Genomic DNA, 23359 nt, shown 5'->3' with positions numbered 1-23359 from the left:
GGGTTAAAGGCACAAGTAACCTTTCAAATGTGTTTGGAGGGGACTCATGTATCACTTAGTGATTAGCTATTAAGATCTTAGCATGAATTGTTTTATCAAATTTTCTGATACCATTCTGGGACTGGCCCTTGAGAGATTGAGAAAAGGAAGAGAGAATAAGAATAGATAGAAAATGAAACATAGCATGGCACCTGGGTAACTCAGTGATTGAGCATCTGCCTTTGGCTTAGGTCTTGATCCCAGGAGCTAGGGATCAGGTCCCGCATTGGGCTCCCTGTGAGGAATCTGCCTGTGTCTCTGCCTCTCTGTGTGTCTTTCATGGATAAATAAATAAAATCTTAAAAGAAAAGAAAAGAAAGTGAAACATAGCTACAGTGAGGGGAAATATTTTTTTAATTTGGGTGCTAGAAAAAAGTAAGAATGGTTTTTATCATTTTGCCTAGTGCCTGAACATCATGAGAGTGTGCTGGAATTGTCTTGTGTTGATAGATATATCTTGGTTGGAGATCATTTGGTGTTTGTATAAAACCTGGCCGACTCGTGTAACATAGGTTTTAAAAATTGTTATCTGTGGTGATTGCCAGGAAAAGCATTCTTTATGGAGAAAGAGTCATTGTCATCAGGTTTGTTCCTTAACTTCTTTTAATGCCTCAGAGAACTTGTTCGTGGTCAGCCTTTCTTTTTCTTGCCATAGTGTTTTTGTAAAACATAAAAGTGATGAATTTTTCAGATTGTAACAAGGTAGCTTAAAAAGGTGCTTAGAAGATGTAGAGATGGTAACTTAATAGTTCTTATTGAATTTCCTAACTCTAGTTCTTTTCCTTTTATGACTTTTAGAGCCATTAAAGAACAGCCCTTGGAAATACTGAATGATACCTCTGGAGATTAAATATTCTTCTCCTTTTAAAGATATCTAGAATATTATTCAGAGTACTAGCCATAAGTTTCATTTTCTAAATTTTATTTATAATGCTTTATTATAATTTTGTTCATTAAATACAATGCTGCTGCTTCTTACAGCAAGTCGGAATTGACAGAGGTGATATACCAGACCTTTCACAGGTAAGCATATTGCTATTCTATCAATTCACTGGCTGCTATCTTTCACTGTATTGCTAGGTGTGAAGGGTACAAATATGAATAATACCCAGCTTCTACTGTCGAGATCAGTAATTTTTCTTGACAGATTTTAACATGATATATTGCTGACTTTTCTAACATTATGATCTCTTCATCTCTTAGGTTGGTAGAGCTAGCCACTACTAGAGCATTCCTTTAGTTTCTTTCCTTTAGTCTCTCCAGTTCAAAGCCCAATTTTAATTCATGGTAGTTAAATATCTAGACTTTCAGGTCAGATATACATTAGACCCTATGTTGGCTCCTGATATATATCAGATATGTGATCTTAGGCAAATTATTAAATTTTCACTCTCAAGTTGTTCATTTATAAAATGAATATATAATATTAGTGTCTTCCTCATAGACTCAGTAATTACATACAAGGTAGCTAGCAAGGTGCCTGTTGTGCCATAATACATTTTTAAATGTTAATCACTTCAACAACATTCTCCTCATCATCTCTGACAAGAGCTCTTGGAAGTCTTAGGCATTTTGTTGAGATTAGGGAGTGGTGCACATGTGTTCTCAGTTCAACATAGAAGTTAATGTTATAATCTAATATTTCTGGCTTTAATTGGTTTTTATGTGTCTTTCTTATACTAAGGTCTTGTATATAGAGAGAAAATACAAAATGAAGGAAATTAAGTCCTAATTGGTAGAAAGATTTAGATTCCTATAATCCAATAACTCTTTATTTCAAATCCTGTAGATAACATGGGGCAAGTAAATGCCACTGATGCATTTGCTTCACTCAAAGATAGTGAACAGTCCCTTTTCAGCTCCCTGAAATGGTTGCCTTTTGAAAGTAATTAGATAAGATTTGATATACAGCCTTCACAGTCCAGTCTTTGTTTTTTAAAACAAAACTGAGCTAAATATCTATTTCAATAGAATTTGGTAACTGTAAACATTTGTGTTAATCAGCACACCATTCAGTATATAGATCAGTTCCATCATGCCAATTCTCAGGTCCCCTTCTGGTCACTCCCTAGTCCTCTCCATAAATCACTGTTTTGATTTCTAATGGCATAATTTTATCAGATCGTGAATGTAATATCTATAAGTCATGCAAGTATTTTTTTTAATCTGGCTTCTTTAATTAATAAAGATAATTAATTATTAATTAATTTAATTGTGTTTTGAGCTCTGTCCATCTATTGAATGTATTGTTAATTCATCCTTCCTTATTGTTAAATAGTATTCCATTTTGTGACTTCACTACAGTTTTGTTTATCCATTCCCATATGTTAGACTTAGGGATTATTTGTAGTTTCTTACTATTGTAAGTAAAGCTGCTTAAAACATTCTTAAACAAGTCTTTTCTTGTAGAGATGTGTTTTTATGTCTCTTGGTAAATAATTCAGAATGGAATTGGATAGTTAAACCAGATATATTTTTAACTTCATAAAAAGAAAATTTAGATCCTTTTTCAAGATCTGAAAATTCAGATTCTTTTTCAAGGTGGATGAATTTTGACCAGCATTGTATGAATTCCATTTGTTCGTATCCTCATCAATGTTTGATGTTGCTAGTCTATTTAACTTTAGCAATTCTAGTGGGTAAGAAATTGTATCTCATTTGCATTTTCTTGATGCTGGTCTGTAGTTTTAATTATCCATCACTATTCAGAAATAATGTTTGCATACTTTCAGTTACTCAGCAAGTATTTATTAATTGCCAGGAACGTGCCCAACAATATATGTCTAGCTTTTAGGAGTATGTTTTTATTTAAAATTCCAATAAGTTAAATATTTAAAAAATTACTTGCAGGAGCCTCTTAATATTTCATGTTTCTCTAGTGTCAGTTCTTTTAAATTAAATTTTTAATTTAAATTCAGTTTGCCAACATACAGTATAACAGTGCTTATCCGTCAAGTGTCCTCCTTAGTTTCTGCCACCCAGTTACCCCATCACCCATGTAGTCTCCATTTTTATATATTTTTTTATGTTTATTAATGCCTCTTACTAAGTGATGCTTATGTAATAAAAATACTGTTGTTCTTTGGTAGCTAAAACTCCACTGTTAATTAGTTCATGAGGAATATACCTATTTTTGTTACTCTCATATGTTAGATGACAGTATTTTTTTGCCGAGTTATCTAATTATTGTGAAAATCTTAACTGTTTGTACAATTTTAGGCCCCCAGCAGTCTTCTTGATGCTTTGGAACAACATTTAGCTTCCTTGGAAGGAAAGAAAATCAAAGATTCTACAGCTGCAAGCAGGTACATTATTCTTTGTGGGGCAAAAAGCAGGAGTGATGTTTCTGAGAGAGTTGTTGAATCCAGCTTTAATTCCAAGTTATTTAACTTCCCCTTATCTTGATTTAATCATTTATAGAATGGGCTTAATAGCATCTGCATCATAAAGTTGCTGCCAAGGATTAAATGGGGTTAACACATGTAAATTCTTGGAATAGTTTCTGGTCTTCCAATAGATGTCAGCATCTCTTAAAATAATAACACTGACTCCTTGGTTTGCAATTGTATTCATAGTGTCAGTATTTCTTTTAAAGGTGGTAATGCATTAATTCACATCCTCTCTTATACCTTTTTACAAACTGATTGACCCTCACTATAGCCCAGTGACATGTAGACAGTAGTAATTCTGAGACTCAAACCTACAATGTCTGACATCAAATTTCATCATCTTTTTCAAAATCCAATTCACATGGGTTAATTATTGATGTATTTTAATCAGTCTGCTTGGCTTTAAGCTGATCTGCAAGACTAAAAACCAGTTAACCTAGCAAATTGAAAATAGCACAGCTCATCTCATATTGACTTTGGAACATGAGTTTTGTGTTGAGTAATTCTCATGAGTAATTCTCATGTTTTTATGAAGATTTTCTCTATTTTAACAGTATGAAAAAATTTTTGTGTAAAATATTTATAATGAGAACTTAACTTTTTTTTTGAGAACTTAACTTTTCTTTAGACTTTTTGATTCAGAATTTTTTTTTTTGTGGCAACAAAATTTAAGTAATTTTTAAAGGAAAATGTTATTACTGGATTTTAGTACTTTTTAATTCCAAATTTGTTCTTTGAACTTTCTAGTAGGTTTTTAGAAGCATAAGCCAAATTATACGGCTTGAGAAAGTAATGAAAAATATAGCCAAGTAGTTCAGGTACATTGGTTTAATAACTTAATACTTTTTCATAAAATTTACTGGGTTTCTTGCATTTCTATCACAACTATATTACTTTTCCTTTGTCTTCTGAGTTGTATGTTTATAAAATTGATTTTACATAAAATTTGAATAGTTTTGCCACTTTTATACTTACGGTAGAAATTAATGATGTTTGGTATATGATAAAAGGAAAATGAATAAAGGTCATGAGGAGTAGTTCTTCTGGTTAGAACTCTTTACTGCATGTGTTTATGTTGCTTAGAATCGACATTTGGGAATTTAATGGATAAGGTTTTGATGTATAAGGGAAAGGAGGTGATTTGCTGTCAATCTGCCAGTGAGATGATGCATTGTGCATATGTGTGATATGTTTGAAAAGGAAATTCTAGCTTGGCAAAAGGGTAGCAGATAGAAAGGAGGTATGTCAGGTGGACTAATGACTGAAATAAACTTGATCTTCCTTTGAAGGAACCCATGGTCCTCTGGGAACGACACGTCTTTGGGTGTTCTTATAAGGGAAACATATCTAGACATATTAATTATTACTAGTTCTCATGTTTTAATGTTCCTGTAGTAGTAACTGCCAAAACCTAGGCTATAAATTGGCAGAGTAATTTACTGTGAGAAACTCAATACATTTTATCCAGTAGGGATTTTTTAGGAGCACATGAGGTCTTTTCTAATTGGATTGGTTCCGTCCCTTGGGACTTGGAAGAAGCAGTGTCCCTTACCATTATTGTGAACCCTTTCCAAAGTCTAATAGTTTAGAAAGCAGTGAATGTATAAATTAGCTAATGGCTAATAATCCTGTGTCCTTGGGTAGAATATTTCGTCTGAAGTACTGATTTTTGCTCTGTAAGGTAAGTTCATAATTGTAGTGCTTATCTTTGGTCATGTTGCCAGACCATTTCATAACGGGGTTGCAAAAAGCCAAATTACCTTTGTCCAATTACCTAGGGCGACAACACTTTCCAACGCAGTCTCTTCCCTGGCAAGCACTGGCCTGTCTCTAACCAAAGTGGATGAAAGGGAAAAGCAGGCAGCATTAGAGGAAGAACAGGCTCGTTTAAAAGCTTTAAAGGTAGGTGATTGTTTGCATTCTCCTTACTGGGAAAAACAACAAATATAGATGTTCATCAAGTAATTGGGGCCTCTTAATAGACTAACAGAATTGAATATTTAGTAATCCAAATGGAGTTGAAGCTCAGTAATAGTCTGATTTTTCATCCTGACATTGAATGACTGATGAAACAGTGAATAGCTTTCTGCTATCAGAATAAAATTGGAACGTGCTTTTTTCCAAGGCCTTACAACAAATGTCCTTTTGGATTTCTTAAGCTAGTCCCCTTTCTCAACAGGAACAGCGCCTAAAAGAACTTGCAAAGAAACCTCATACCTCTTTAACAACTGCAGCCTCTCCTGTGTCCACCTCAGCAGGGGGTATAATGACTGCACCAGCCATTGACATCTTTTCTACCCCTAGTTCTTCTAACAGGTAGGTAGAGGAGATAAAGATTACCTTACATACACAGCTCTAAAGATTTCTCAGAAATGTTACACAGCTTTTCAGATTTAGTGTATGATTTTGTATTCATAAATTCACAAAAAGGAAGTGATGATAGTGGTATAATTAAGAGTTTATATTTTGCATATTTAGGAAACCAAAGATGGCTGAATTACAAATTTATACTATTTGGAATGTAGTTTCATTTATGTATGTGGATATATAATCTGTTTCATAGTATCCTTTCATTGGATATTAAATGTCTTACTTGTCAGTTTCCAGCTGTTAAACTCAGTAATCTGGAGCATAGTTAGATAGTTGCCAGGTTTCTGTGGCATTAAAGCCTACCAGACCAACTTCAATAATTTTGTTGCATAATTGAAGCTACTTATCAATGGAACTTACTATTTCCAGGCAAATTAGATTAATTGACTTATTCTAAATTTGTCCTTTTACCTCAGAGTAGTTAAAGGCTAAGTTTGGAAGTCAGATTCTGGTTTGAATCTTGGCTCTGTTATTTCTTAATTTAAAAAAAAAAAAAAACTGTTTCCAAATAATCCAAATGTAATTGTATAGTATGGCACAAATTGAGTGGTTCTCAATCTTTATTAAGCATCAGAATCACCTGGAGAGTATCTGAAGCCATAGATTTCTGAGCCTCACTCCCAGTTTCTGATTCAGTAGGTATAGGGCAAGGCCCAAGATTTTTCATTTCTAGTGAATTCCCAGATTGCTAGTATAGGATTTTAATACCATGCTTAGGGATCCCTGGGTGGCGCAGCGGCTTAGCGCCTGCCTTTGGCCCAGGGCACGATCCTGGAGACCCGGGATCGAATCCCACATCGGGCTCCTGGTGCATGGAGCCTGCTTCTCCCTCTGCCTGTGTCTCTGCCTCTCTCTCTCTCTCTCTCTCTCTCTCTCTCTCTGCGACTATTATAAATAAATAAAAATTAAAAAAAAAAAAGTACTTCTTTAAAAAAAAAAAAACCATGCTTAATTAAATTAGCACATGATAAATGGTCCATAGAAAAGGAAGGATAGGGTTTTCTTTGATTTTGTTGTTGCTGTTTATTGTATTAACTCCTTACAAGGTCTTCCCTCCCACCTACTGAGTCCTGTCACAGCTGAGTGTAACTTTTACTCAGTCGCTACCTCTTCCCTAAAGTCTTTAGTAGATGTTTGTTGAATTTAATAGTTTTTCCTTCAGCTGTATAATTTTTTTTCTTGTTTATTTTGTTTGTTTTTTTTTTGTATACTACCTTTTAGAACATTGAACCAGTGAAATGTCCCTACTTCGGGACCTTGTAAAGAAGTCTATCTTAGGAGAGAGAAATGGAAAAGATGTTTGAGAATGGAACAAGTTATTAAATAAAGAACTACTTTGTATTTCATTTCACTTAATACATGACCTCAAAGTATTTACCTTTTTAATTGTAATTGAGGACAAATCTTACAGCCTATTATAAAATATTTCTTGCCTATTCTGTTTTTTTTTCCTCAGCACTAAAAGCATTTGTATTCTGGGATCCCTGGGTGGCGCAGTGGTTTGGCGCTTGCCTTTGGCCCAGGGCGCGATCCTGGAGACCCAGGATCGAATCCCACATCAGGCTCCCGGTGCATGGAGCCTGCTTCTCCCTCTGCCTGTGTCTCTGCCTCTCTCTCTCTCTCTCTATCATAAATAAGTAAAAATTAAAAAAAAATAAAAAATAAAAAAAAAATAAAAGCATTTGTATTCTTATTTATCTATTAAAACTTTTTTTTACGTCTAAAAGACATTTTGTTTTTGAGTAAGTTAAAAATATCTGTGCTATAGTACACACAATGCTTCAATCATGGAAACTCTGGGATCTTTTTTTGAATTGTTATTCCTTGATCACATAAAAGGTATAAGTGGCGCCCCCCCCGCCCCCCAGTTGTGTAAGGGGGATGGTGGCTCTCTTTTATAAGTTTATATCATACATATATGTGTAACTTTTTCCTGTATTGTTGGTATGTTTGGATATTGAAGAAAAGAAGTGAGTTTGACAGATATTTTACTTTGTTAGGGGCATTAATATTACAAATGTAATTGACTTTTTTTGAAGATGAAAAGTAAGAAAACCAATTTCCTTAAAATTAAAATTACCATGATGATTTATATTTCAGTTCATTTCAGTAAGGAAATCAGTTATTTTCCTGGGGGACTCACTAATCTTTCCAGAAGGGCTATAATTACTTGAATCCTGTATAAACTTAAAATATAGTACTTGAATATTTTTTTCCAACCCTCTTTAGAAATATGCTGTTATAAATAAAAAATACTATTATGTATATATAAAGGGTATGCAACTGTTATTTTGCTGAAACTGTTCCTCCTTTTGAGGTTTACATTATTGGGGCCTTTTCTCACTTTTAATGTTTTGATTCAATGGGCAGGAGAAAGGGAATGGCTGATAAGCAATATTTACCTAATCAGTCATCTTTTCAAAATATTTTCCTAGCACATCAAAACTACCAAATGATCTGCTTGATTTGCAACAGCCAACTTTTCACCCGTCTGTACTTCCTATGTCAACTGCTTCTCAGGTAGCAAGTACATGGGGAGGTAAGCATTAATGAATTCTGTCTTATATGTTGTATAGGCCTTTCCCCTTCCCTTTCTGTAGTGTTTCATTTATTTGTGTTTTTTGGTCACACTTGATACATGAGAACTTGAAAATTACTAAAATGGCAATAAGGTCACTTTGTTCCTGAAGACATTTTCATGTGTTTGTAAATGTAATTTTAGAATTTTCTGTTCAATTATGAAATGAAGTTTTAATGAAGGTGAAGAGGAAGGACCCAGTCAGTGTATGCTGAAGTGTGAAATCATTCTTTCAATGTTAAATCTCTGTTGCATAATCAGAAAATGCCTAAGGGTTATTTTGCTTTTGGTATAGAAAAAAAGTGACTTATGGATAAAGAAAACCCCTGTCAGGTAAATATATGATGAGGTTCTAATAAAACTCATATGGTATTACCAGCCGTGAACTATGTTCTAACCAGAAATGTCATGACAATCTTTATGCTACTTGTATTCAAAACTTGTGTTTAGTTCAGACCTGTAGGATTTTCATATTCAAATAATTTTCCCCGAATAGCAACCAGGAATGTTTGCTGCCTGGAGTAGTTCTTTGATCTTAATGTGACAATATCATGATCATTGACATGGTATCTTTGAGGGATTGAACCTAGTCCCTGTCAATTTTTAACCAGTTTTGCTTAGACATACATATAGTATGTTTTCAAGTTATTTCATTTGGTTGTTTTTGGTGCTTCCGTTTTTATATATGTATTATTTTACAAATGCTCAAAAATTATTTGGGAGAAAAAGGGGAGATATTCTGAGTAAGGATACCTTCTACAGAACAATAGAGAATGGCAAGCTACCTTAAAATTTTTATTGGCTCACATGTAAAATTTGAATCGATCAGCTTACCTCTCATAGCAAGATAAATTAATTGTTCTAGTGAATGTTTATGTTAATATGAATTAAACTTGTTTCATCTATATTTTAATGATTCAAATCTTAAGAACATTTTTTCATTATTTTTTATAGTTACTTGTTGAGACTCTATTTAGTATAATAGAATGTAATCTCTATGAAGGCAGGAGTTTTAAAATATTTTGTTCAATCCTATATTATCATTGTCTAGGACATTTTGAGTTTGTTGAATGAGTAGATATTTTCTTTTTTCCTGGACAGGTTATTTCTGGTTCAAGATACGACAGGGAACAGGAATAGTGAGACACTTGAACACTAGATTTCTAGACTAATTTTGTGAGCCATGAATTGATTTAAAAACTGACTTAGAAGGTTAGTTTAATTTAGCTAAATCTTAAGATCTCAGAGTTGATTTCTAAAAATGGTAAGCTAGTTTAAAGTCAGTAAATATTTTAGAATGATCTGAATGCAATGTAGATACCAAATTAAGGTTAAGAAAGTAATTTTTTTAAAGATCTTAATGATGAGTCCTAATTTTAGGATTTTTAATCTGTCAAAATTTACATAGTTATTTTCTGCTTATTGTGAACTGTTTTAGAAAAGCTTAGTAGAAAAAAAAAAAAAAAGAAAAGCTTAGTAGAATTGACATGACCATTTAAGCAGTTTTAGCTTGCTTCCCTCCCTTAAAAAAAAAATTGATTACAATGTAGTTGTTTTTCTAAATGAATGAGAAATTTTACAGAAGACTTAGTGAGAACTAATACATTTCAAAGAAACTGAACTGTGAGGTTGTTTTGTTTGGACACCATATCTAGTTAATTCTAATAATGACAAATTAAAGTTTAGACATAGGATTATTGAACTCAGATGAAGCAGATAGACTATATTGTGGAAGAATAATTTCAGCCTGTAAGAGTTGTTTAATGTCCTGTTAGAAGAACTCATCTCATAGCAGTCTGTGTGATAATACAGTATGTTGGAATATACTTAATCATGTCTTATTTTTCTATTTTAGGTTATTTTGCTCTTTGTACTATTTCCGTCAAAATTCCCTTCATATTTTAACATTTAGGCGTGCTGTGTACAAGTGAGACTGTTAAAAGTATTAAAAATACAGGTCAAGTAACAGTAGGAGCAGAGGCTGTAGCAGTTGACTATTATTTTCCTAAAAGCTTATCATTTTATATGAGGAAGAGACAGTAATGTTTACTATGAACCTCTCAATTTAAGAATTAAATCTTATCTTGACTTCCGTATAAAGCTATTTGGTTTCTGAGCTGGTGATAATTTCAGTTTTGACTTCTGCCTAATTGGAAAGCTGAAGAGTGTTTTAAGTCAAGAACTTGAGTACTTCCTAATTCAATCAGTTTATTTTTTATATCTAGGACATTCAGATTAAGATTTTTTACTTTATTTTTGAAATTAAAGTTAGGCTAAGATAAATAAATCATATAAATAGAAAGTTTTGATGATAAAAGTGTTTTGTTGTTTTCGGGTTTTGTTTTGTTTTGGGAATTAACCATTTTCCTAAACATTTAAAATAACATTTTATGTCACGCTGCTTTTATAGCATGTGGCACCCCAAAGGTATGAGTTTTTGGTAATCCTAATATCTTATTTTATGTTTGTCTTGCTTTCATATGCTAAAATGGTTTTTAATAGCAGAGTTCAAAAAAAAAAATAGCAGAGTTCATCTTTTTTAAAACAGATTTTGTGTTATTTTAGTTCTTACCAGAAGCACTACAGATAATGTGTATTCCCAGTCACAGATAAATCGATGTTGAGTTAAAGTGAAGTAAGGTTTGCATGTTTATGTAAAAGGCATTTAAGATACCACCTAAAAATGAACGTGAAATAGAGAACACAAGCTCTTCTGTTCCCTTCATTGCATTATTAATGAGCCTTTGATTTTTTAAGAAATGGTCTGGAGTCTGAATAAGCAGTTCATGTTGAATACTAAGATGTACGAAGATTTAAGTTTATATCACCTTTAAAACTTTGTGTTGTAGCAGATCTAAAAATGTACAATATTATCAGCTCAGTACACTGATATATATCTTAAGCAAGATTTCAAAATTTAATTCAGGCACAAAAGAATTATTCATTCTGAAGTTTAAGCTGCTTTGCTTTCAGCTTGCATGAAACATGTAGCACTTTAGTGAAAAACTCAATTGTCTCTGAGTAAATGTAGGTACCCAGTATTTAGGACCTCAGCACTATAATATAACTGTTTTAATCTTCAGTTGTTTTGGATTTTTTTTTTTTTTTTACTATTGTAACATAAAATTAAACTTTCAAATGAATAATGATAAAAATAATGGAAGAAACCAATTTTTAAAAAAGGTTAAGGAAGTTAGAGTAGTTACCAATCTAGTGAATAAAGTTTAAGTTGGAATAGCTGGAACATTATTATTTTTTTATCTTAATGAATTTGTTTTTATTCTTGATAGGTATAGTATCCACTAACAGAATAACATCTGTATTAATCTGTAATATTTTGTCAAGTAGATTAAGAACTGTTTTTTCTTAGTGTCTGATGGACCGAAGTACAGATGCGCTTGCATGTTTCTGCATATTCTTCTCTGGGCTGTTTCATATAATGGAAAATGATTGATACTAAGTACTTAGATAAAACTTATTCATTCATCAGAGTAGCAGATAATAATGACCTTTCCCAAACATGTCTTTTCTCATAAACTACTAGATCTTTAGTTTAAAAAAAAAAAAAAAAGGTGTTTTTTTTTTTTTTTGAATGACTTCTCTCATGGCTTCTTTTGCATGAAAAACTAGAGATGTTTTGGGTGCAGCAATTATAATGTACTTCAAAAATTTCATGCACGATTCAATATCTTAATATGTACTTACAATGAATTGATCAACTCTAACATGTTCTTATGCAGAAAGGAGTTTAGAGTGGTCATTACATTTTTTTTTTCATTTTTATTTTAGTATAAAAAACCAATTTCTTATATCTGTTTTCTGCTTCATATTTCTCAGTTACTTTCTTGGATTCTTTTTCCCCGTTCCATTTATTGAAGCAGAGGGATGGGAAAGATTTTAAACATGATCATTTGAGTTTGAATATTATATCAGTAAATTTTGATACATTTGTAGGACTTTATTTTGGGGTATGAATTGATGTTCCATAGGAATGCTTAATTCCTAAAAAAGGTCCTGTGTGATATAAAAATGAAAGTTTTTATAAAGATTCTATATAAGTCAGTGACCTCAATATTTTCTTGATGCTTCCCTTTTTTAAACAGTTGTAGGATTTGTGGAGCATTTGCTTTAAATTTATTGACTTTAGGGGGAAGTGTGCTTGTAGTGAATTAGCTGGTCCTGAGGCTATTTCTTTCCTCTTACTGTTTCATCATACAGTTTAGAGTAAGATACAGGGCTTAATACTATATTGTTAAGTGAGAATCATAAACTAGAGTAGGCAAGAACAGACTGCTGGTTAAAAGTACAGAACTTACAGGTTAAAAGTGTTTTACTGCTAATGATGAATGGCTTTCAGTTATTGGAATGATGATTATCTTGAATGAAGTATAGGTAACAATAAATATCTGATTCTAAAATAACTTTAAAAGTGGGATCTAATAATAATACATATTTGGCCATCCTAATATGGAACATTACTTTTGTTATTCCTTTAGCAAATCATTTAAAGCCATAATGATTTGGCTTTAGAACTCTTAACTGGCTCTTCAGAGTAGTTCCCAGTCTACTAAATGGCCACCAGGCTTTTGTGTCTGTTCTTACTTTTTCTAAAATTCCTTTTCCTGTTTCTAAATCATTAGACCATTTCTTCCTCTCTTTTTTTTTATTTCCTACCTCTGAACCTATATAATACCTGCACGTTAGAAATAGCCCTTTACCCCTAATTCTCTGTTTTTTGAAATTTTACATATACCACACACATATTGGTTGTTTATATGTTACTTGAATAAACATAACTATGCCATGAAAGCCAGTACATTCCCACCTACAGTGGGGAACATGGTCCAGGATTGGTCGCTCTTTTATAGATGCGTTTTGGTTATTCTCTTTTTTGATTATTTGACTATCGGCTTCCTAGTGTTGGAGAGCAGATCTATCCTTAGTATGCTGCAGATGTTAATTGGACACATAAATGTTTTCTTCTGAGGATTCATTTTAAAATATGTAAAATGTAGTTCTTCCATCTTCATGATGATTAGTATTTTGCACTTAAGATTAATAAGCAATAATATAGCTGCTACTTTTCACTTTGCATCTTTTGACTAATTACAGTACTAATTAATTTACTTTAATAAGCAATAGTATAGCTGCTACTTTTCACTTTGCATCTTTTGACTAATTACAATACTAATTAATTTACTTCCTTTCTTCATTTTGCTGTAATGCACTTGGACTGCACAGATCCTTTCTCTGCTACTGTAGATGCTGTTGATGATGCCATTCCAAGCTTAAATCCTTTCCTCACAAAAAGTAGTGGTGATGTTCACCTTCCCATTTCTTCAGATGTATCCACTTTCACTACTAGGACACCTACTCATGAAATGTTTGTTGGTAAAGTACCATTTAACCTTTCTTTCCAATTAATGTTTATACTGCCTAAATATTTTTTACATATTCATTAATTATTTTTAAGGCACTGCAATAATTATTTTGGATTTTAATATCAAATTTTAAAATAAACTAAATAGCAGTAATGTAGTAACTTTTTAAAGTGAATATCCCTAATTTTATTTATTCCAAGTATTTATTTATTTATTTATTTATCCAAGTTTTTAGGAAAGAAAATTTCCTTTGAAGTTGGGCTTTTTTTTTAGTGTTTTGTTCTCTATCGTAATGTGATATTCAAGTTGTTCAACATCATTTGCTAAATTCCCCCCCCCCACACACACATTTTGTTTATTAATTCAGAGTTGGTTATAGGGTAACATCTCTTAAACTTACTGACATGTTTATGCATGCATATATCTTTCCCTCTGTGTTTGGGAGAGAGGGTGATTATCATTCTTAGTAGCAATCTTAATTTTTTTTTATTTTTAAACTGTAAATGGTACAATTTTAGATGGTCTCAAGTTCCATACATACACTATATCCTTTTTTTTTTTTTTTTAGAGATTTTATTCATGAGAGAGAGAGAGGCAGAGACACACAGGCAGAGGGGAGAAGGAGGCTTCTCACAGGGAGCTTGATGCGGGACTTGATCCTGGGACCCTGGGATCACACCCTGAGCCAAAGGCAGATGCTTAACTACTGAGCCACCCAGGCGTTCCCACTGTATCCCATTCTTAAGGGTTTTACTTCATTGTTAGTCTGGAGATAAATGACAAGTAGAAAATGAAAAACAACTAAGTTTACTTTAATTGTGGTATAAAAATCCATAAAAAGGTAAAATTTCACTCCAGAGTTACACTAGGAAATGTAAGTTTTTGAGTATCTACTCAAACTAATGAAATTAACATTTTTGAACCCTGCTGGAAAGATGCTAAACACCCCTTAAAAGATGGTGAAACTTTTATTCAATTCAGAGAAACAGCTTTTAAGGTGATGCAAATTTAAATCTTTGTTTTTTGTGACATGCAGAAAGTCTTCTGTGTACCCTAAATAGATCATGTGGCCACATTCTGAACATTCTATTTGATACATCTGAGGGAGCAGAAGAGAGGTGACTAGAAAAGAGTAGTTGGAGATTTGAGAAAGTTCCAAGGCAGGTGTTGTCATTATATATAACTAGTCTCATAGCTCCAAATTGTAATAATTGATTGCAATTATTCCTTCGTGTCATTGTAATAATTACAAATTTAAATAAAAAGTTAAACTAAATTTCGTATTTTATTACTCTTTAGGAAATTTGTGAAATGCTGTACCTTGTTTACTTAATAAAGGGTTACTCAAGTTATCCTTGGAATGCAGTTTTCTAATAAGTTTATATTTTTTTAATACTTATTGCATATGAACTAGTATATATTTAGTAAGTATAGCTTCTTGTGTCTTTTAAAGTCATTTGCTATAATTTGGGATGTGAAACAGATATGTCTTTACTTTGGGGCTTATAATTTCCATCCTTTAGGTCAGAGTAGAGCAAGTGCTTCAGTATGTCAATCTTCTGTTCACCCAAAATGGACAGAATGTAAGGCAATAACCTTAAATGATAAAGGCCATAGCTATTATTTCACATTGAAACAGAAGTGATTAAAAATCTAAAAAAAGCATTGTGAGAGGCTTATTATTTCAGCTTTTCAGGGAAAGCCTGTGACAAAAGAAGTATACTAGAATTGTCATTTTCCTAATGTTTCTTAAGTTTCAGGCCTATGGGTTGGGGCAAGAGGAAGATCAGAAAGCAAAGAAAGTTAGTAAGGTTGATGGCTGTATATGCCAAAGTGAGTAGGTGCATTTGAAGATTAAAATCATAGAATTGGTGATTTGGGGCTTACGAGAACCTTCAGAGAATGTTTGTTCAAGTTCTCAACTCTCATATTGGTAAGAGAACTACTACCATTTTATGGATGGATCAATCACCTGAGTTCCAAAAAGTTAATGTACTGAGACAACCCAGCTAGTAGGAGCAGAAGCTTGAAGCAGGAGATTTGCAGCTTTGCTCTGTAGTGCCCTTTCCTTATGGAAATACAGACTTTATTTAAACTCTTCTATTCTTTGAGTGCAAAATAGTACAAATAAAATTACAGAGTATACTTTTTTTAAAAAAATCACATCTGTCAAGTTTTGTTAATAGCAAAAACTTATTGTTCAGTACTTACATATTTGTAAAAATGAGTACAGAATGGAAAATGAAAACCACTCATGTCAACCCAGGCATTAGTTTAGAACAAGGATCATAAAACGTTTAATTAAAGGGTCAGATTTTAAATATTTTTTGGTTCATGAGCCACTACATAGTCTCTGTTGCAGCTACTAGCTTTGGCACTATAGCATGAAGATAGCCATAGACAATACATAAACATACATTTGGCCATGTTCCAATAAAATTTTATTTATGAAGACTTGCAGCTGTAGTTTACTTATGTCTATCCTAAGAAGAGCCTTTATAATAAGAAGCCTTTTAATCCACCTTAAAAGTTCCTAAGAAATAGGGTTGTATGATAAAAATTCCAGCAGTTTCATGCTCAGTGTATTAAGAGCATGAAAGGACCACCCAAGGTATGTTATTCCTAGAGCTGCGTTGTCTCATTAGCCACTAGCCATTATCATTTAGACTGTAATTAATTAATTACAGTTAATTTTTAATAAAATAAAATTTTTAGGTCCTTAGTTGTACTAGCCACATTTCTATTGCTCAGTGGCACAAATGATTAGTGGCTACCATATTGGACAGATTTGTAAAACATTTCTGTTACTCGAAATTTTTTTGGATAGTGCTTCTCTAGAACAGTGGTCAGCAAACTTTCTGTGTAAAGAGCCAGACAGTAAATATTTCAGGCTTTACAGAATACATAAGATTTTTGTTATATATTTTTTTATTTTCTTTCATGTTTTAAAACAACCCTTTGAAAGTGTAAAAAGCCTTTTTAGCTCATGTGGCCATATAAAAATAAGCCTCTGGCTGTAATTTGCCAACCTCTGCTGTTTAAGATTAAGAACAACCCAGAAAAATCAGGACAGCTACATAGATCCCCTCTAACCCTTTCAGAAGAGGACGTTGATCTAATGATGTAAAACCTCAGTGTCCTAAGTAGCTTGTCCTCATTAAAACAATCATAAGTTAAGAAGAGTGGGTAGTGGCCCCAGCTATGCCATGTCTATGACTTTGGTAGGCCTTCTCATCTGTAAAAGAAGACATCAGAAGGCATATTAATATTGACTAAAAAAGCCAACTGCTGCTTATTTCTCTAAGGAAATGCAGTGCCTGTTATTTTTAAATTTTTGTTGTATATATACTTTATAATGTTCATAATGGAGACGTAAGTGCTTTTTTAAGTAAGTTGTAATTTGAAGAACACTAAGGTTGGACTTTCCTGTTTTTATTTTTGTTTTGGTTTTTTTAATTACTCCATTCCACTCTTAACTGTTCCTCCTCATTTTTCTCTTTTCCTTTTTTTTTCTGTCCTTCTCCCCCGTGGTTCCCCCCGTGTATGCCTTGTCAGATTCTTTTTGTGGCACTCAAGCTTATCCTAATACTACGCTTATGTGCCATGAGCCTTCTACTGTAGCTGGTTTATTCAGAGGTAGGTAATGGTATCTCTAAAGTTTATCAATTTATTATGCAGAAGGGAGTTGTTTTCTTTAAAATGAATTTTTTAAATTTGATAAGAAAAAATACTTGCTTTTGAAGAACAGATCCTTTTTTACCTAATTTTGTTTGCTTTGATTAAACATAGGATTGTTTTGTGAATGGATGCTTGTCTTCTCCCTACTTTAATCCATACTCAAAAGGTTCACATTTTCCGAGGAGCTTATAATGTTTTACTATTATTACAAGCTTATGGAACTTGAAGCTCTTTGTATAGATGTTAGTGATAGAACACTGAATAATTTTGATCTGAGCGGTTGTGGCACAGATGTAGGGGAAATCTCCTGGAAACATGTGCTTGTTCAGCACTGCAAAGGCAGTAGAAATGGGGAACTGTTTCCAGAGGGGCATGGCCAATTTTATATTCACTTCTGTCTTTCCAGATATGTTCTAGGCCAGCACAGTAGTAATGAAGCCCCAAAATCCAGCTGAATTTGTGTGTGTGTGTGTGGGGGGGGGGGGGGATAGGAGTTGATTACCTTAGTGCAGTTGGCATTAAAAGTAGGTTTGATAGAACTAAAGAATTGAGATTCTTGACCCAGCAGAGGTGAGCATGATTAAACGGATTTAAAAATGGAATTCATGAAGACATTTGATGGAAAGTATGTGTTTAGAATCCAGTGAGTTTGCATTTGAATTCCAGTTCTACTGCCTTATCTGTGTGACTTGAAACAAGTATTTAACCTTTCTAATAAGCCTATGAAAATTGGGATAATAATGAGGTTTCCATATATGACTTTGTAATGTCCAGCACTACACCTGGTACATAGAATTATCATTAAAACTACTATTGAAAACCATCTTGTGTATGCAAATCATTTTATATTTGGAATATAGCTTTTACCTAAATTACTATTTAATTTTCAGATACTGCCTTGAACACTTTTTTAAATGCTTCTAGACTTAAAATTGCCACAAGCTGTTGACCTTTTTGGCCTATAGCATTTACTACGAGAAGCTCAAGAAGTTTAATAGTTGAATAAATATAATTCATTATTAGAGCTGTAATAATAGAATTTTCTTTTTTCTACTTACTAGTTTATATAAGATGAAATACTTAAGATAAACTGAAAACCCCTGAATCACAATTCTGGAATCCACAATTTGGGGTTTAAGTCTTGGTTTTGCCACTTAATTAATCTTTGACCTTGAGTAACCATGTTTAATCTCTTTGTTTCCTCATCTGTAAAATGAAGATAATAATAACTGTCTCCTAGGGTTATTGTGAGGTTTAAATAAGATACTGTTGAGAAAGTTCTTGCTTAGTGTTTGAGTTTAATAAATAGTAGAAGTTACTTTCACAAAAAGTACGAGACCTAATTTATTATGGAACTACCACCAAAATCCCTTAACAAAACAGTAAATTTTTCTGGAAAGTGTTTGGAGTCCCTTTCAGTCCCAAAGTTTGTTCATCTTACACCTTTCAATTAATTTATAATTGTTCTTCTGAGATTTGCTCTGCTGGGCAGTGGTTTCCAAATTATTAATCTATGAATTAGTGATGGTCAGTGGTGGACTTTTCACTGGGCCTTGGTGAAATGAGAGTAGGCAATATCATGATTTTAAAAAAGATTTATTTATTTATTTATTTATTTATTTATTTATTTATGATAGACACAGAGAGAGAGGCAGAGACACAGGCAGAGGGAGAAGCAGGCCCCATGCCAGGAGCCCGACGTGGGATTCGATCCCGGGACTCTAGGATCACACCCTGGGCCAAAGGCAGGCGCTAAACGGCTGAGCCACTCAGGGGATCCCCTATCATGATTATTTTATACAGTTAACCTTAACTCAGAGAGCCTGTTTTTCCTTTTTTTTTTTTTTTTGTCCCTAAATTTTCCTTTTGAAATTGTGACAATAGTTTGTTTTTAGTAACTTTTTAGTAGCTTTTAAAAATTAGATCCTAACAGTTTCCCAGAAAATGACTTGGGATAAAAGACTCTTAAATTGATAATGTTCATTGAAATGATAATTTAGAACTCTTACTTTGAAGAGGTATTATAGATGTTTATTACTTAAAAGATTGTTAGTTTGAAATTTATTGCTTGCTTCCCTGATAGCCAATCAGCTTTTATAATTTTTTCAAAATTTCTTTTTACTTTTTCCTTTTGTATACCTAGAGACTTTTTAAATTTGAAGTGCTATCTCTGGATTACTTTATATCCCTCAAACCTTTTATACTTTTAGATAATAGTCTAAGAATTCCACAGATTGATATCCCCAGGGGCCTCAAGAAATGTCTCCTCTCTTTACAGAAAGTAACAAATAGATTACTATAAAAAATAGGCCTATCTGGGATACTAACCAGATTCTAGAAAGCTAGAGTCAAATAGCAGGAGAAAACAGGAATTTGATATGCTATCCTAGTTATAAATTATTGTATTTTCTAAACTTTGGAGGTCTAGCCAAGGTACTGTTTCCAGAATCATTTAAAGAACAATATGTGTACTTCTTATCCTATGATGGTAGCATGGGTACGTAATTAAGCACAGTAGGTTTTTGTCTTCCTTGAGTAGATACATCAGTTCTTTTTGTAAGGAATTATGAGAAGAATCCTGAGCCCATGATGTAATTCTTAGAAGGCTTGTACACTTTAAAATGTTAAGTCTAGAAAATCTGGGAATCTCTTGATGAATCGTCATACTTACATACTAAATTATTTTATATTTTGATAGTGTTTGTGTTCTCATTGTATGGCCATTGTTTTTAAAGTAGTTTAAGAGTTAAGTAATTATGAAATAACTTTTTTAAAAAGACTTGAGAGAGAGTATGTAGCCACAAGCAAGGAGAGGGGCAGAGGCAGAGGGAGAGAAAATCCCAAGCAGATTTTCTGCTGAAGGCAGAGCCCAGACTCTGGGGGCTTGATCCCAGGTGTCTGAGATCATGATCTGAGCTGAAACCAAGAGTCAGCCCCTTAACCAACTGAGCCACCCAGGCGTCCCTGCAATAAAAACATTTTTAAGAATTTGTGTCCTACAGAATACTCATGCTAGATCTAAAATGCTATTTTTAAAGTAATATTATTGATGTTTACCAGCTGTGTGAGTCATTATAAGTCATTGTTTTTGAGGATTTTCGTGGACTTCTCACCAAATCTTATCTTACTTTTTACAGTTTTCTTTAAGATCAGTTTTTTTTAGTACAATTATCATTATACTTTATATCCTGGTAATTAAGTACATTAAGAATTGAAAGTGATGGGATCCCTGGGTGGCGCAGCGGTTTGGCGCCTGCCTTTGGCCCAGGGCGCGATCCTGGAGACCCGGGATCGAATCCCACATCAGGCTCCCGGTGCATGGAGCCTGCTTCTTACTCCGCGTGTGTCTCTGCCTCTCTCTCTCCCTCTCTGTGACTATCATAAATAAATAAAAATTAAAAAAAAAAAAAAAGAATTGAAAGTGAGGTTCTGACAGACTGTGAAAGTCCTTTAGCAGAAAGTTGAGAGAGTAAAGAGAGCCTGTGTTTAGGACTGAAAAGTTGAACTTCTCCCTAATGTATTTGATAATCTTCTAATACTAGTTTTTATACACACACATATTTGGGTTTTCTAGAATTTAGCAGTGAAGAGAGTTTAGGAGCCGTTTATGATAGCCTTCCACAAAGTAAAAAAATTCCTTTGTGATCCTTGCTGGACTATTTAGTTCTATTTAGATATACACTCAGTGGTTGAAAGCTTTCCAAATCATGTGACTGAATAATTTTAAATGATTTTAATTGTTCAGACCCAAGAAATTCAGAACCTCACTTCACAAAAATACTACCCCTCACAATTGAAAAATCTTCATTTGTTACCTCAGGATAGGCTGGTTTCAGAGATAGGAGCTGAGTGTTGGCTTAATACCAGTAGCATCAGTGTAATAGGAAAGAAAAGAGGTTTCTATTTATGTTCTGGTGTTTCAGAGTTAGGTAAATTAGCATGTTTAATTGTATAGTTGTCCACTTCACTGTTTAAGTAACAAGTTGAAGTTAGAGGGTGGGTGATCAGGAGTCGAAAATAGTCTGTTTTATTTATTTATTTAGATTTATTTATTTATTTGAGAGAGAGAGAGAGAGAGCACATGAGCAAGGGGAGGGCAGGGGCAGAGAAGCAGACTCCTGGTGAGCATAGAGCCTGATATGGGTTCAATCTCAAAAACATGACTGGTTCTTGAGATCATGACCTGAGCTGAAACCAAGAGTCTAACGCTTTAACCTCTTTTACCATCCAGGCATCTCTTATGTTTTTTGATAGTCGAAAGGCACCTGGGCACAAGGGGGTCATGAGGATTAGTGGATTGTAACTTTAATTAGTGGATTGTAATGCTGTTACTTTTCAAATGAACTTAAACCGTATTGCATTTGATTAACCATTGAAGGGAGGAAGGAAAGTGAGAGAAATAATGGAAGGTGAGTAGGTGACAAGACTGACTCCTGGGGATACTAAGTAGAGTATTTTATTTTTTTTTTATATATATTTATTTATTTATTTATTTATTTATTTATTTATTTATTTATTTTAAAGATTTTTTTTTTATTTATTCATGAGAGACACACACAGAGAGAGGCAGAGACACAGGCAGAGGGAGAAACAGGCGCCATGCAGGGAGCCCAACATGGGACTCGATCCCAGGTCTCCAGGATCAGGTCCCGGGCTGAAGACGGCACTAAACCGCCAAGCCACCCAGGCTGCCCAGATTCATATTTTTAAAAGCACCATAGAAAATTTATTTCATTACCAAGCGATCGTTTGCATTGTGTATATATTTTGCTTTATGCAAAGTCCTGGAATTTTAGGTGTTTTTAGTTTATAAAAACATCATCTGCATACAAAATTAAGGGAAAACATAAAGATTTTACTTTTGTAATGAAACAAACTCAGTAGTTCAACTTCAGTTGTTCTTTTGTTACTTTTCTTTGTCAGTAGGATGATTTTGTTGTGGAAAATGTCATTACCACAAAAAGATGCAGTAGTATTAAACATTTTGCTTTAAGGATTGACCTTGTTTTTCATTGGGGGGAATTTATTGCTTTTTCCATTCTGTTGTCAGCATTATTAGGAGCTATAAATGTAGAGTTATTAAAGAATTGAGCTTTTTCCATTTTGGTTTTTCTTAGGATTCACTCCATCTCCAGTTGCACAGCCACATCCTTCAGCTGGCCTTAATGTTGACTTTGAGTCTGTGTTTGGAAATAAATCTACCAATGTTATTGTAGATTCTGGGGGTAAGAAAAAATTGTTTTATTAACACTACTATAATGTTCTCATTTAGATTCTGTGTGAGGACACATAATAATACTCTTCTGAGCATGTGTAAATAGATTAAACTGGGATAGCCAGTGAAGTTGTTCCTCTTCTCCTAGCCACTGGATGAGAATTTCAAGGAATTATTAACTGTTACCCTTTTCTTAGTGGCAGTTTGACTCTGGGAGGATTTTGTTTCTCCCAGAACTAAATAAGATCTTACTCAGATTAGATAGGTAAGTTGCTAATGACTATGTGTAGAATGTTGTGCTTTGTAATCATTACAATTTTTACCTTTACTGAAATGAAATTGGCTTTTTTGAAAAGTAGGAAAATAAAACCTTTGGTACCTGACTTGTTGAGTTAAACAGCTAGAATGTATTAAATATCAGAGCTGTGGGGGCTTTTTAGTATTTTAAGGATGGTTCTTTCTAAGTATGCTTGTTCACTTGTCTTAAAAGAACTTATATAAATTTTAGAGCCAGATTTCCATTTGTTTTCATTTAATATCTTGTTGATTTGAGGTTTATAAAGATTAAGAATTTCCATAAAATTGATTATTCTTACAATGGGATGACCTTTGATTTTGGTTAGTAAGTTCAAGCCATTTAAACATATTGAGGCATTTTTTAAATTTTATAATATATAATCAGTTATACAAAAAGTAAACAAGCTTATAA

The 23359-nt window shown here is 33.3% G+C and overlaps 1 protein-coding gene across 26 annotated transcripts in view; it reads left to right on the top strand.

Moving 5' to 3' along the window:
- The window catches only part of PICALM (phosphatidylinositol binding clathrin assembly protein), a 102384-nt gene that overhangs the window by 55141 nt on the left and 23884 nt on the right, over positions 1-23359 (top strand). For 8 of the 26 annotated variants that reach the window (XM_072726133.1, XM_026015254.2, XM_072726131.1 and 5 more), the window contains exons 8-14: positions 1021-1062; positions 3259-3344; positions 5207-5330; positions 5608-5744; positions 8234-8337; positions 13618-13767; positions 22553-22660. In XM_072726133.1, the coding sequence (XP_072582234.1) occupies positions 1021-1062; positions 3259-3344; positions 5207-5330; positions 5608-5744; positions 8234-8337; positions 13618-13767; positions 22553-22660 (751 nt within the window). Of the gene's footprint in view, positions 1-1020; positions 1063-3258; positions 3345-5206; positions 5331-5607; positions 5745-8233; positions 8338-13617; positions 13768-17312; positions 17394-22552; positions 22661-23359 lie in introns of all 26 variants that reach the window. The other 18 variants (XM_072726134.1, XM_072726137.1, XM_026015260.2 and 15 more) reach the window with 4 other exon arrangements.

Source organism: Vulpes vulpes, chromosome 11 (assembly GCF_048418805.1).
Source record: "Vulpes vulpes isolate BD-2025 chromosome 11, VulVul3, whole genome shotgun sequence".
Taxonomy (NCBI): domain Eukaryota; kingdom Metazoa; phylum Chordata; class Mammalia; order Carnivora; family Canidae; genus Vulpes; species Vulpes vulpes.
This window is presented reverse-complemented; position numbering and strand designations above follow the sequence as displayed.